The sequence below is a fragment of the Adiantum capillus-veneris genome, chromosome 4 (assembly GCF_014529385.1).
Source record: "Adiantum capillus-veneris isolate H3 chromosome 4, ASM1452938v2, whole genome shotgun sequence".
Classification (NCBI taxonomy): Eukaryota; Viridiplantae; Streptophyta; class Polypodiopsida; order Polypodiales; family Pteridaceae; genus Adiantum; species Adiantum capillus-veneris.
This window is the reverse complement of record NC_140934.1, coordinates 157,748,103-157,761,417: the sequence shown is the minus strand read 5'-3', so window position 1 is coordinate 157,761,417 and position 13,315 is coordinate 157,748,103. Positions and strand designations below refer to the sequence as shown.

General features: G+C 48.1%; 1 protein-coding gene across 2 annotated transcripts in view; it reads left to right on the top strand.

Moving 5' to 3' along the window:
- Window positions 1–13,315, top strand: part of SOX (sulfite oxidase) — a 97,140-nt gene that overhangs the window by 43,065 nt on the left and 40,760 nt on the right. For both annotated transcript variants that reach the window (XM_086511301.1, XM_086511302.1), the window contains 7 exons: window positions 6,591–6,706; window positions 6,799–6,861; window positions 6,938–6,974; window positions 7,078–7,159; window positions 7,258–7,376; window positions 7,523–7,618; window positions 7,711–7,821. In XM_086511301.1, coding sequence (XP_086367427.1) covers window positions 6,591–6,706; window positions 6,799–6,861; window positions 6,938–6,974; window positions 7,078–7,159; window positions 7,258–7,376; window positions 7,523–7,618; window positions 7,711–7,821 — 624 coding nt within the window. The remainder of the gene's footprint in view (window positions 1–6,590; window positions 6,707–6,798; window positions 6,862–6,937; window positions 6,975–7,077; window positions 7,160–7,257; window positions 7,377–7,522; window positions 7,619–7,710; window positions 7,822–13,315) is intronic.

Below are 13,315 nucleotides of genomic sequence, written 5' to 3'. Positions count from 1 at the left end.
CTTGTATGCCCGCCGCTTGCGGCGTGTAAGATGCCGCTCGTGTGGCCTTCCTCTGGGTGATCGCTTCTAATGCTTGCTATGTGCGGAGGCACCTTGCACTCATCATCATACCATCGGTTCTGGGGCATAGTCCCAGATCTCACTGTGTGGCCTGTATGTGTGGGATGTGGGAAGCTGCTAGTGGCTGCCGTGTGTAGCAATGAAGAGAGCTGTGTAGTGAGTGTACTCAAGGGTGCTGTGGGATCCCTCTGAAGTAAGCCATCATAGACATGATGCGCATAAATGTCCGCCAGGTCTGTGTGAAGTAGACAGGGTATGGGGTGTGCCTCTAGATGGAGGAGATGTGCTGGGTGGCCCCGCTAGAGATAAAGAGAGGTAGGTATGGTTTGCTCCGATCGGGCAACGTGGGACGGTAAAAGAGGTCACTACCTGTGTTGTCTCTCTGGACCCTAGGACATAATCTACTGTACTGCCGCCTCCTCCCAAAGGGAAGCAAGTCAGTGCACCGGAGCCGTGCCACTGTGACTTCCTGTTATAAATAACGAGATGGTGTCGGGTGCCGAGCTCTAGTAAGTGGTGCCCATATCTGGTGCTATATGGTCCTGTGTCGGCAGAGAGTCGAATGGCTCGTGTCTCCTCTGCCTCCATAGCAAGCATCATCTCTAGGTCCTCCATGTCATATATCTCACACTGCTGCTCTGTGTCCGGGCATTAAAGTCCCCGAGCACCTCACCCTGTGTGCAGTAGTGTAAGATGTCCTCCGAGAGAACTGAGTATGGGGAGTCACCCACTGCTGCCGCTACTAAGGTGGTCTCCTCCTCTTTCGAAATAATAGAAGTATCCTCTCCACGTGTGGCATATCTCGATCCTCTGGGAGGGAAGTAGCATAGCGCAATGTAGAGCATCCGAGCTTGAGATAACTGTAAACTAATCCACATGTACCTCGCCTTGGGGTCATGGGCCACCACTTGGACTCGTCCTTGCATCCCACTCTTAAGTAGCATAGCTATGCCTCCTGATCCTCGTGCCGTACTCTGCCGCATGGTCTTCCTGTAAGCTGACTCCCACTGGTACCCCTCCACTCTAGGTAACCCTCTCTCCGGGCTCTGATGTGTCTCTGTAAGTAGCAATATGTCATGTCTCTCCATCACCTCCTCTAGCCGTCTTGGGTGTGTCCATATGGCCCCGTTACAGTTCCAAATTGCGATGTGTAGCTCTGTAGGCACATCCTTTATCATCATCTCATAGGCCATGAACCGCTATATGCGAGGGGTTTTCCATCCACAAAGATCCGTCCATCTCGGTACAATACCTTCTTCCCCTCTTTCCTCAATTCTTTTATCTTAGGCATGCATGTTTGTGTATGTTTCACTTGAAGTATGGTGAGGTCATCATCTAGATAGATAGGGTCTCCCTCCAATGCCTTGAGTGCCACTCTTTTTTTCATGAAGGCCATTTTTGCTTCTAGGTTAGTGAATTGTAACATGAGCGCTCTCTTGGTAGGGTCTCTCCCTGCCCACCATGCACTCACGAAAGGGACGGGGGTATCTACATATCCAAGCTTTGTGCATAACTCTTTCCCATGGTTTTCGGCGGTTGTCTCCTTGAGCCCGGTTACTCTCACATTGAGTTTCCGAGCTTGCCGCATCTTCTCTTCTTCTATGGTGGCATTCACCAATAGTGTTCCTTCAAGCTTGCGCTCTTCTTTAGTCTCTTCTTTGACCTCCACCTTCATCTTCTTCTTGATTACCTCCACCCATCCTTCTCTCTTGGCCTCTATCTTCTCTTCCATTGTTTCGGTGAGCGCTTGTCTTTTCTTAAAGCTTCCTTCTCCGATTGCAGAATCTGTCCATCTTCTTTCTCCTCCATACTTTCTACTTTGGCTTTGAGGAGGTTGATCTCCTCTTGCATCCCCACCTTCTCGATCCTCCATCCTTCCATCTCCACTTGCATGGCAAGCTTCTCCTTCTTCCACTCTTCCGTGTCGACCTCCAACTTTGCAATGCGGGCTAGAAGGTCCCGATTGATCGTGTTGATGTTGCTATCAACCGTCTTCTTGTAATCCTTCATCGCCTTGTCCATGGATTTTTCGAGCTTCTCCAGTTTTGCTTCCATTTCGTCCTGTATCTGTAGCTAAAATTGCCTCAGCCCACTTGTGAGCTGCCCAACCTGCCCTGCTCCCTGCCAGTTCAATGTCCCTCTTTCTCATGTTGTTCACCTCCCTGGTCTGCACCAGCACTGACTGCCCTTTGCGTGCCAGAGAGAGGGGGGGGGGTTGGGTTCGGTCGGAGACCCTGCTCCTGTGCGCCTGTGTGACACAGAGCTACGCGCGACACAGCTATAGAGAGAGTAGAGGGTGTGAAGCTGGACGCCACAGAGCACAGGGCTGGGCGCGTCACCAGCGCGTGACATAGAGAGAGATGTAGCGCGTAGGCAGACCAGCACGCAGGCAGCGCGCGACACACACACAGAGAGAGAGAGAGAGAGAGAGAGAGAGAGAGAGAGAGAGAGAGAGAGAGAGAGAGAGAGAGAGAGAGAGAGAGAGAGAGAGAGAGAGAGAGAGAGAGAAATGAAATGAAATGTTCTATTAACGTCTTCAAAAGGCCAAAGTGACCTATGAGACCAGAAAGTTACAATGCGGTGTATCTGATACAAAGTCAGATTAACAAAATAAATTAAACTAGGATAACAAAATATAAATACTGCGGAATCCTAAACTAAGCTGATAGGTGTGAAAGGTGAAAGGCGTGAAATGTGTGAACTAAGCAGTACAATATGTAGACAATATGGGAGGGAAGTAGAGATCCATCTTTATCTGCACTCTGGACGACGAAAAAGTATGGCTTGAATCCTTTGCTGTAGCCTCCTTCGAAACTGTGTAGCTCCTCTTTCCCATCAGGGTCGTCTAGATCTCCCTAGTTCCAATGCTCGGTTTATGAGAATGCCAGTAGTGCGGACAGACCTCTCCACTGTTGGATGCTCCTCTGTCTGTTCTTCTGGGTGTACAATATCTAGTGTAAAGAAATCTGTGATTTGTCTCTGGGGTTGTCTCTCTTCAGCTCTCCTCAGTAAAGTTTCTCTATGCCTGTGTAACTCAAGTAGATATAGCCCAAGACATCTCTGATCCTCATAACTCATGACCCTAGATAGAGGCCCAAAACCTTCTCTGATTAGACAATGAAAACAGCCTCGTATCTCATAGTACACTGTGCAATGACACATGTTATGTACCTATGTCTCTGGCTCTAGATGGCATAAGCGGCGTATCCTCCTATTTGCTGGTGTCCCTCTGAATCTGCCAGTCTCAATCTCAAGTTGATGTGAGGATGTGCATATTTGGCCAATGGCACAACGCAAACCATGAGAAAGATGCGTGTCCATATAGCTAGGTCGAATCACAAATCCATCCCCCGTGAGGTGGAGAAGATGCTCTCTATAGAAAGCCATCTTTGTGCCCAACTCCTGTATCGGCTCTATCCATGTCCTCCTCGTGTCCAGTTGGATCAGATCCTGACGAATGAGTCTATTAATCTCTACCCGTGTCAGAGACCTCAAGGGTGCGTGTAGAGAGTATTGAAAAGGAGGCAACCTGTCCATGGTGAAACCATGTGTCTGAAACCATTAGCTATCTGTGCATACCAGCATGATGTATCCCCATTAAGAGCTAATTGTGTGGAGGACTCTAGAGCCACCCTGGCATATCTGTCTCTGGTAGTATCCCACAGACTGTGTACAAAGGAGACTGATCTGGTAAGCGCCTCGATCTCCATAGGGGGGGCAGCTAATTCTGCTCGAATGATATCATGCAGTACGGAAGCCTTGTCTCTAATCAGCCAAGAGATCATAGATACCAAGGGCTTCTCCATACGTCTCCAACCATCCTGGCCTACAGAAGGTCCCCAAACCTGCACCCCATATAACATAGTAGAGGCAACCAAAGTATCAAAGAGCCATAACTTTGTCCTAGGTTCCTGGAACTGAACCTGCGACGAACACATCCTCTCCATTCCTCCCAGAGCCGCTCCAGCTCTAGTTAGTCTAGTCTCTACTGCTCTTCTCAAAGAAAATCTCGGCCCAGTAAAGACTACCCGCAGGTAAGTGTATGCATCTGTATACTCCACAATCTCCTGACCATATTTGTAAGTAGGTACTGATCTCCTCACCCATTGTGGCGTGGTGTTAAACACCATAACCTTGGTTTTACCTAGGTTTACACACAATCCACTATCCTTTGCAAAACTGCATAGTGCATCCAAATGTCGTTGCATACCTTCTGGTGAGTCAGATATCAACACAATATCATCAGCATATAGCAACAATGGGATCCACGTCCCTGCTAGCTGGGCACCCCTGTCACCCTCTCTGTCAATGTAATCAGACACCTCATCAACATACATACCAAATAGAGTAGGAGACAATGGGCAGCCTTGTTTCACTCCAATAGTAGAGTGAACTAAATCAGATACCCCTTTCGGAGTGCGTACATGTCCCATCACTGATCTGTACAAAGCCATAATCCCCCAAATCACCTCTATGGACACCCCCATCTCTTGTAGTCTGCGCATCAATCGAGCTCTTGGTACCATGTCAAATGCTTTGCGAAAATCCACAAAGCTACAATAGATCCGTCTCCCATGTGCTCTGCCCTCCTCAATGATGGCCCTGAGTGTCAGAATATGATCAAGAGTGGAGAAACCCCTCCTGAAGCCGGCCCGACCCTTTGCTCGTACACGCTCGCCCTCTGCCCAATTTCTCAAGTGTTGCTCCAAAATAGATGCATACAACTGTGCCAATGTGTGTCCAACCATAATAGTGCGGTAGTTCCCAAGCTTTGTAGGGTCATCAGCCTTGAAGATGGGCACAATATTAGACAACCTCCAGGTCTCAGGTAATCCCTCACACATGGCACGATTGAACAACACTGCGAGAACCTCCATCAGCATATCCCTGGCATGTATAAAGTGCTTCGCTACTAGACCGTCATGATCATATGCCTTCCCGGTCCTCATCATGTCGATGGCCCTTTGTACCATCTCAGATGTAAAGAAAGTGCTCGTTAGCTGGGTAAGGCTTGGTAGGGGTCTGGAAGGGGTTCCTGTCCAGGAATCGTATATAATGATGTCGCATATTGGCTCCATACATCAGGTGAAGTAATCATTGGGGAAGAGGAGTGCTCATGGAAGAGTCGCCATGCCTCTCCTGAGTCCCTACTTAGGAACATATGATATAAGTCTCGCTCCATCTGAGCTAGGTAAGCTCGCTTCTTCCGTCGCACAAGGCATCGGAAAGCAATCCGAGACTGTCTGTAAGTGATGACTCCTAAAAGAAGATCCCTTTGAAGCTGGGCTCTCATCTCTCTGCACTCCACATCATACCAACTATTCTGGGGCATGCTCCTAGAATGTTGTCTCTTGCCCGGCTGAGTGTGTGGGTATGCCACTGATGCAGCCCCATGCAGTGTCTCAGTCAATAGAGTGGTGCACTCCTCCACTGTTAGGCCTGTACCATCTGTGCCAGTTGTGCCTTCCAATAGACGGTCCCAGATCTTCTCTGAATAAACGAAATCAGTCTCTGGTGTAAATGTATAGCGGGTGTGTGACCTGCCTCCTGATGTCTGGGTTGTACTACAATGTCAAGAGAGCATGATCTACTGCTATGCCCACTAGCCTGGCTCTTGCTGTGAAATCCTGAATGCAGGGGACAAAGCTCGGTTGTGTCATAACATAATCCACTGAGAGAGAGGCATAACCTGTTCACTGCTGACGAAACAGAGTAGCGCGAACCCTAATTTTCCAGGCGTGACTTAGTCGCGAACCCTGAGTTCTCTCTCTACCTGCAGCCGCCACCAAGCCTCTTGGCCTGTTTGGTTTCCTCGCGACCTGCACTCACTGTTCACTGCTGACGAAAAAGAGTAGCACGAACCCTAATTTGCTCGCGAGAGAGAGAGAGAGAGAGAGAGAGAGAGAGAGAGAGAGAGAGAGAGAGAGAGAGAGAGAGAGAGAGAGAGAGAGAGAGAGAGAGAGAGAGAGAGAGAGAGAGAGAAAAGAAGAGAATTTTAACGTTATAGGAAACTATCCCGAGAGAGAGAGAGAGAGAGAGAGAGAGAGAGAGAGAGAGTGAAATGATATATTAACGTCTACAAAAGGCCAAAATGACCTATGAGACCAACAAGTTACAAACTGGTGAATCTAATACAAAGTCTGTGTGCTGAAAGAAGAAAGACTAACATTCTAAACAAAATGTTGTAGTGAAAGCGAAAGCGAAAGCGGGGGAAAGACTAGAGACTCTCTGGTCAATACAAAAGTACAAAATGATGTGGGATGCAAGAAACTTAAGCTACTAAGAAGGGGATAATTCTCCAGCTCAGAGTAAATCCAGCATCGGTTGGTGTTGGATCTCTGTGATGTCCATGGTCAAAAAACGGTCCATCGCACAATCAATCAATGTGCTTGTAGTAGGGGTGGGATCCGAACTCTACTGCAGAACGTGTCTGTCTAGCTGTCTAGTGGGAATGGAGAGTGAGAGAGAGAGAGAGAGAGAGAGAGAGAGAGAGAGAGAGAGAGAGAGCTTGCTTTTAACCATCTTTCCAGGAGCCTTTCAATGCAGAGCCACCTGCATGTGAACTAGTAGATTCTTATATTACCTCAGTGGATATGTTTTACAAACGGAACCATGGTCCTATTCCAGTTCTTGAGAACTATTCATTGTATTTTCTTTCCCTTTGCACCTCTCTGAGATCAAGTGTTTAAACTTAAGTTGTGAAGTGAAGTGATATTTTCTTTTGCTTGTTTTTTGCAGGTTCCGTCTTAAGGTTGGCGGCTTGGCTCCTAATCATTGTAGCCTCTCTATGGATGAAATAAAGTGAGGAGCTGTTTGTTTTTTTTGTATTTTTCTTTTCGGTTTAGCTTTAATGGATAGTGAATGAGGTTGTTGACAGGCAACTACCAAAACATACTGTTGTTGCTACATTACAGGTTATTTACACTGCTTTAACTGTTGTTCTACAAAAGCTTAACCTTTTTGTGATTGATGCTCATGGTTCATGCACTACTCAAACTACGTGCTGTAATCGGACAGTGTGCAGGCAACAGAAGAACTGCTATGAGTTTGAGTCGAAAAGTAAAAGGAGTTGGGTGGGATATTTCAGCTCTTGGAAATGGTATTTGTTATCAATCTGGAGTTGTTATGTTCTAATATTGATGTAACATGAAGAGACAGTAAAATTGTCTCAGCTGTGAGTGTCTGATCTAATTGCAGGTGTATGGTCTGGAGCTCGGCTTTCAGATGTATTAAATATGGTAGGCATACCAAATTACACAAAAGTTTCTTCATGTGGAGGCAAACATGTGGAGTTTGTTAGCGTTGACAAATGCAAGGTGGGTATTGATTTTGTTTTGAAATATGTTACTTCAAGTATTTATTAGGTTCAAAATCCTATGGTTTAAGTTAAGGCTATCTGTATGGAAAGATCATAAATGGCCAGTTGTCAAAGAATCTCATAAACTTAATGGACATTCTACAGGAGGAGAATGGTGGGCCTTACAAGGGCTCAATACCTCTACTACAGGCTACAAGTCCCGACGCTGATGTTATCCTGGCGTATGAAATGAATGGCGAGGTGTGTCTAAAGTCACTCTTTCCTTCTTCCTCCACATCTGGATTGAAGTACTACATGCTAGGTGGTGGGTAATATTTTGAACTGTTTTGCAGGAACTCAATCGAGATCATGGGTATCCATTGCGTGTAGTTGTGCCTGGAGTCATAGGAGCTCGTTCTGTGAAATGGTTAAAGAGCATTGACATCATTGCTGAGGAGTGCCAGGTTAATTGTAATTTGATTTATCTAGTCTTGATACAAATTTTTCTTCCTTAATGTTGTGTTTATTCTTCGTCTTTGGCATGTAAGGCTCATGTCGTCGTGCAAAGTTATGTCCTAGACGTGCACAATGCAGCCATTTTGCAGACAGACCCTTGCCTCCAATTATGTTGATGCACTGTCTAATGCTGAGCCTATGACAGATGCCATTTTACACGCTCGTAGGGAGGTCTGGTCTCATCTTTGACCTGTGGTTATTGAGGATATGCGTTGGATTTTGATGGTCCCTTTCTCCATGCAGGAGACGCATCATGTAGTACTTGGTATTGATGGTGCTGCTGCCCAGGAGAGGATGGGTTGATACCTCCGTTTTTCTCGCAGCATTGGGTTATGATTTTCCATGTACTTTTGCAAGGCTTACAGCATATTTTTGATAAAAGAGTGATGCCTACTATGTCTTCCAGGCTGCTCTCATTTATATTAAAGGGAGGTTTTCCTTTTACTTGTGTCAGTGGAGGCCCATTACTCTCATGTCCTCAGCGTTTAAGATATTGGCTCAAATGATCAGTGCACATTTGTGTGCTTCTACTATTATTATGCCCCACGAGGAGGGTGGACTGAGCTTTTTCAATCTAGAGAATTTAGAGAGGTAGAGTAGTGTGTTACTTTCAAAGCTCATAGTTCGAGGATTGTTTCTGGGGGACTGAGCCTTGGAAGCAATTTCTGTATCATGCATTATCTCCCGCAGTTTCAGATGTGGCTCTTTGGACTGTGAGGGCTTGTCAAGAATGTTGTTGCTGTGAGTGTAAAAGACGATGATTAGAGTAGATTTTAACTAACCGTAGATTTTTCTTTTTCTGAGAAAAAGATCCTTCTATTAGTTAATGAAACTGCCCATAGGGCTACAACCACCTCTATTAGAGAGGGCTACAGCAATCATAAGGTGAGACTCTCCCAATGAAAAAACAGCATATGTACAATGAGGCTAGATCAGGAGATGGGAGGAGGGAAAAGCCACACAGGTGGACGGTAGTGCCATCTGAGCCCACACTGGACCATGGTGAAGAAAGGTCCAGGGCGCTGGAGTCTCTCGATCTGTCCCCTGAGAGTATGGATCAGCTCTAGCCAAAGATCTCGAACTGTCTCTGTTGGTGGTACAGGGCGAGTCTCGAAGATGCGGAAGCAGCGGGCCCGCCAGATGAACTAGAGCGTCAGGCCGCAGATGAGCTCCCAACACTCCTCTCTATCATTGCACCACTCCTGTGGAGTAAGCTTTGTAGCAGGCTGGAGTGTAGGTTGACCCTTTTGGATCACTATCATCCTGCTGGTGGAGGATAGCTCAAACTGTAGTGCCGGGCCTGTGAGAGTGGACCAAGCAGTTGCCCACCAAGTGTACTGCCGTGCTATGGAGAGAGCTGGCATCAGCCGAAGGACCCAAAGCCACACTTGTTGTGCCATATGGCAGTCCCAAAGACAGTGACATTGACTCTCCAAAGGATGGTCACAAGCTACACATGCTGCCGAGAGGCCATTGTGTACCAGCCAGCTCCCCACTGCTGTAGCTCTATGTGCAACCAGCCACTGGAACAACGTGACTCGCCGCGGCTGTCTGGCGTCCCACAACCTCGCCCAAAAAACTGACAAGAACTCAGATGTGAGACCCTCCTCCTGCCAATGAGGTGCTGTAGCAGGACGAGCCTCTCTCTGTGCTGCTAGTATGTGACGTCCCAGTCGATCAATGTACTGAAAGAAGGGGACGCCTGGATGGTCGGCTGAGGAGAAAGGGTCCCTCCAAAACCACTCTCCAGGATCCCACTGCACTCGTGGCAGTGGAGAGCTCTCCCAAGCTCAGCCTCCAGTGGCCTGTCTCAAGAGTTGCTGGTTAGGATCTATGACACAAGTCCTCCCTCAGATGCCCACAACTTGGATCCTTTGAAAACAACACTCTGCAACCTGTGGGGCCTCTACTGAGACTTTGTGTATTCGACCCTCACCCTGTAGCTCGATAAACATGGAGGGTACAGTCTCTGAGCAAGCCCGAATTGCGATGAGGACCTCCACTCGCATGAAGGCCCCCATTCATCTGGGTGCTGCTGACTCGAGAGGTGTGAACCACTCAGCTGGTATTGCCTTTGTGATGGCCTGACACATGCTCTGCACCCCTCTCATGCCCGGTAGCTGGATGTTCTGAAGCTCCTTCGACAAGCCTGAAAACTATAGCTAGTAACCTAAGGGCTGTGGGCCCCACCGGGGAGAGAGGAGGGACGAGAGGCGAGGGTGGAGGTGGGGGAGGAGGAGAGGCGGGAGAGGCGGAGCGGCAACGTCTGAGGGAGGAGGTGGAGGATCTGAAGTGGACGGGGCCTCCTCAGGCGGGTCCAGCTGAAGGGGGTCAAAACGGTTCCCAGTCGGAACCCAGTGCTGCTGAGCTGCACAAGGTTGGCCACCAGGGGGAGCAGTGGGGCAAGCTCGCCCCTTGGCGGCGGCCAGGCACCTGCTGCCAACCATCAGTTGTCTGATCGCTGGTCTCAGTCGAGGTACCAGCCTCTGCGTCCCGTGTATTTGGCTGCTGGGCATGCTCAGCCTTGGGAGGTTGCGCATGCGCTGTGGGTCGAGGTCTCCTGCGAGGACAGGCCTTTGCCCAATGGCCCATCTGTCTACAAATGAAACACTGATTTGGGAGACCCGAATACTCCACTCTATCTGATCCATCCCCCACTCACCCGAGGCACCAGTACCACCTTGGGGAGGGAATGTGTGTCTCGAACAAGAACTCGCACAGTAGGTAAATCTGCAGCCTTGGCCACAACTGAAGCTGCAGTGCGCGGAGACTCCAGAATTGTTCCGAACATGGAACTAATCCTAGGAAGAAGACGGAGGTACTCTCGCCTCAGGCCTGGGAAACAGACCAAGATCGGCAAGTCTGCCTCCTCCTCAAGCACATCTGTAGAAGGGTCAAAACCATGATTCCATCGTCTGAAGTAGGCTCAAGCTGCTCGGATGCCTACTGGGCTCATGGAATTCACTTTGACCGTCATCTTTGGAGACTCAAACTCTATCTGGTAGTACCCTCTCCCAAGGATCTGGACATCGGAGATCCTGCCCACATCGGAGAGAAGGCGGGCCTGATGTAGATCCCGAACCTTGCCCCGACTGGGTCGAGTGCCTATGATCTTGCAGATAACCGAAGTGGCTTGCAAACGTTCCACTTCGGCCATCAGGCTCGCTTGCTCTTCTGGCGAGAGAACAAGTCGAAGGTCAGCTCCGCGGTGTCGGGCGAGGGGGCTTCTGTAGAGTCCCTCTGAGGTGGAGCAGAAGCCGCCATTCTGTGTCTGCTGCTGAATCGAGAAGGGCGAAGGTGACGCGAAACTCCCAGACGGCTGAGAAGACGACTGCCTGTGAGCTGAGAAGTGGGATTGGGGGGGGGGGGGGGGGGATGCTAGCGGGAACGTGAGGCTGGGGCGGGCAGGCTGAGGCGCGGCAGGCGCGCTGTGAGCTAGCTGCATGCTGGGCTGGCAGCGGGCAGTGGGCTGGGCAGGGCAGGACAGCGCGAGGGAGGATGGGGGAGGGGGAGACAGTTGGTGAGAGAGGGGGGTGCAGGTGCGTGCACAGGGGAGATGGGCGAGGGCAGCAGCGAGCCCGTTTTTCCGATGATCCGTGTGACGATGTGATTAACTAATTGTAGATTATTAGAGAAGAATTTGGAAACCAAAGCATGTAGATTAATCGAAAATCAAGAATCCAAATATCCAAACGGATCTTATCAACGTAGTCAGCATTCACCTTGAGTAGAACACCCCGAGCATTCGTTAAGCTCTGAAAGCTTGCATAGATACAATCAAGTTCTAAAAACCCATTAGATGTTGATTCCTCCTGTTTCTCTCTCTGCTCAGTGCAATTGGAGTAGATGAAGAGCTTGTTTTGAAGTCGCCGATGGAGAGATCTTTTCCCCCGGCTCTACAAACTCCTCCCTTCCTCTTCTTCTTCTTCCTCCCTTCTCCCCCAAGCACACACGAGAAGAAGAATCCTCCACAAAGAAAACTTGTTCTCTTTCTTCTCTTTGTTCCTGTTGCCCAAAATTACCAAAAATCAAAAGAGGTGGGCTTTTAGTCGACTATTTATTCGCATGGAACATTCACAACTCGGCCGACCATACACTTCAATTTCTCAACCCGTGAACACTCATGACATTGTGAGTGCGCTTTACATTGGTGGGACAAACCCCTTAAGGGGGTAAGGGCCGGCCCATGGCTGCCCAATATGAATTCAACGGCCAACAACACCACCAATGACTGCATCACATTCGTCGTGCTTTCACTTGTCTGCCATAGCCACGCCATGAGGGAGCTCCACAAGAGGGAGCCTCTCCCATTGTGATATCCATACTCTCTCTCTTCCTCAGTGTATACCCTTGCCACGTGGCAAGCATGGAGCCCTCCCCCCATTTGGAAAAATCCCATAAATCCCTTGTCTTTTGGTCCTTTTTGGATTCGACCGGGGTCCAAGACCTGGTACCTTAACACCAGTGTTGCCATCACCAATTAAACTCCAATGTACCCATACGGGCACCACATTTGACATACATATCAACCATAGCATCATCCCCAGCATACATAATGAACAGTTTACGCCTTGACTTTGAGCAAAACCCTGTTCTGAACTTGGCCAAAACCTGTCCAAGCACAATATTTGGCATACATATCAATCCAAATGCTGTCAACTCCTAGAGGCCAATGGATTAATACGAAAAAAGTGTTAAAATATTGAATCCTTTTTACCATTTTCTCCTCGTACAACATTCACCCCCTCTAAAGCTGCACATCCTCCAACATGTGCCAACCTCAAAACTCATCCAAGTTCGCAATACCATCTGTTGCAGCATCTTCATCACCCAATTCCAAGCTTTTGTCTTCAACTTGCATGGTTGAATCTTGATTTTGGAACAATTCAACCCTTTTTCAAGCAAATAAGTTTCTTCATTTCTATATCATCCAGCTCGCATAACAAGTAAGTAGCATTGTCATAAGCATGTTTGACCAGATAATGACCAAACCGCGGCTTTACCATCTTTCGGAAAGCTAAATTTATCAAGACTTCTGTCAAAATTTAAATCCCAATCTTCTCTTTAATTGCACTCGGTCTTAACCTATGTCGCTTATCAAAGGCTTTTTTACTCGTCAATCATGCATCCTTTATTTTGCCTTCTCAGCTTCAATATCTTCATCCCTTTTCTTCAATTGACGTATCCTCAAAGCAAGTAGATTCTCCCTGTTCAAAACTGTATCCCAAGGTAGAATACTTATGCTTCTTTAGGAGGCATAATTGGCTTTTGTCCATACTTCACTTTTTTTGGCATATAACCTGTCGCAGTACTAAGAGTAGTACGATTTTCCCACAATGCATAAGGCGCCAACCTTGCCATTCCCCATTGCATCCATTACATGCCTTTGTCAATGCTTTAACAATAGGAGGATGCCCCCGTTCACTTTTTCCATTGCCTTCA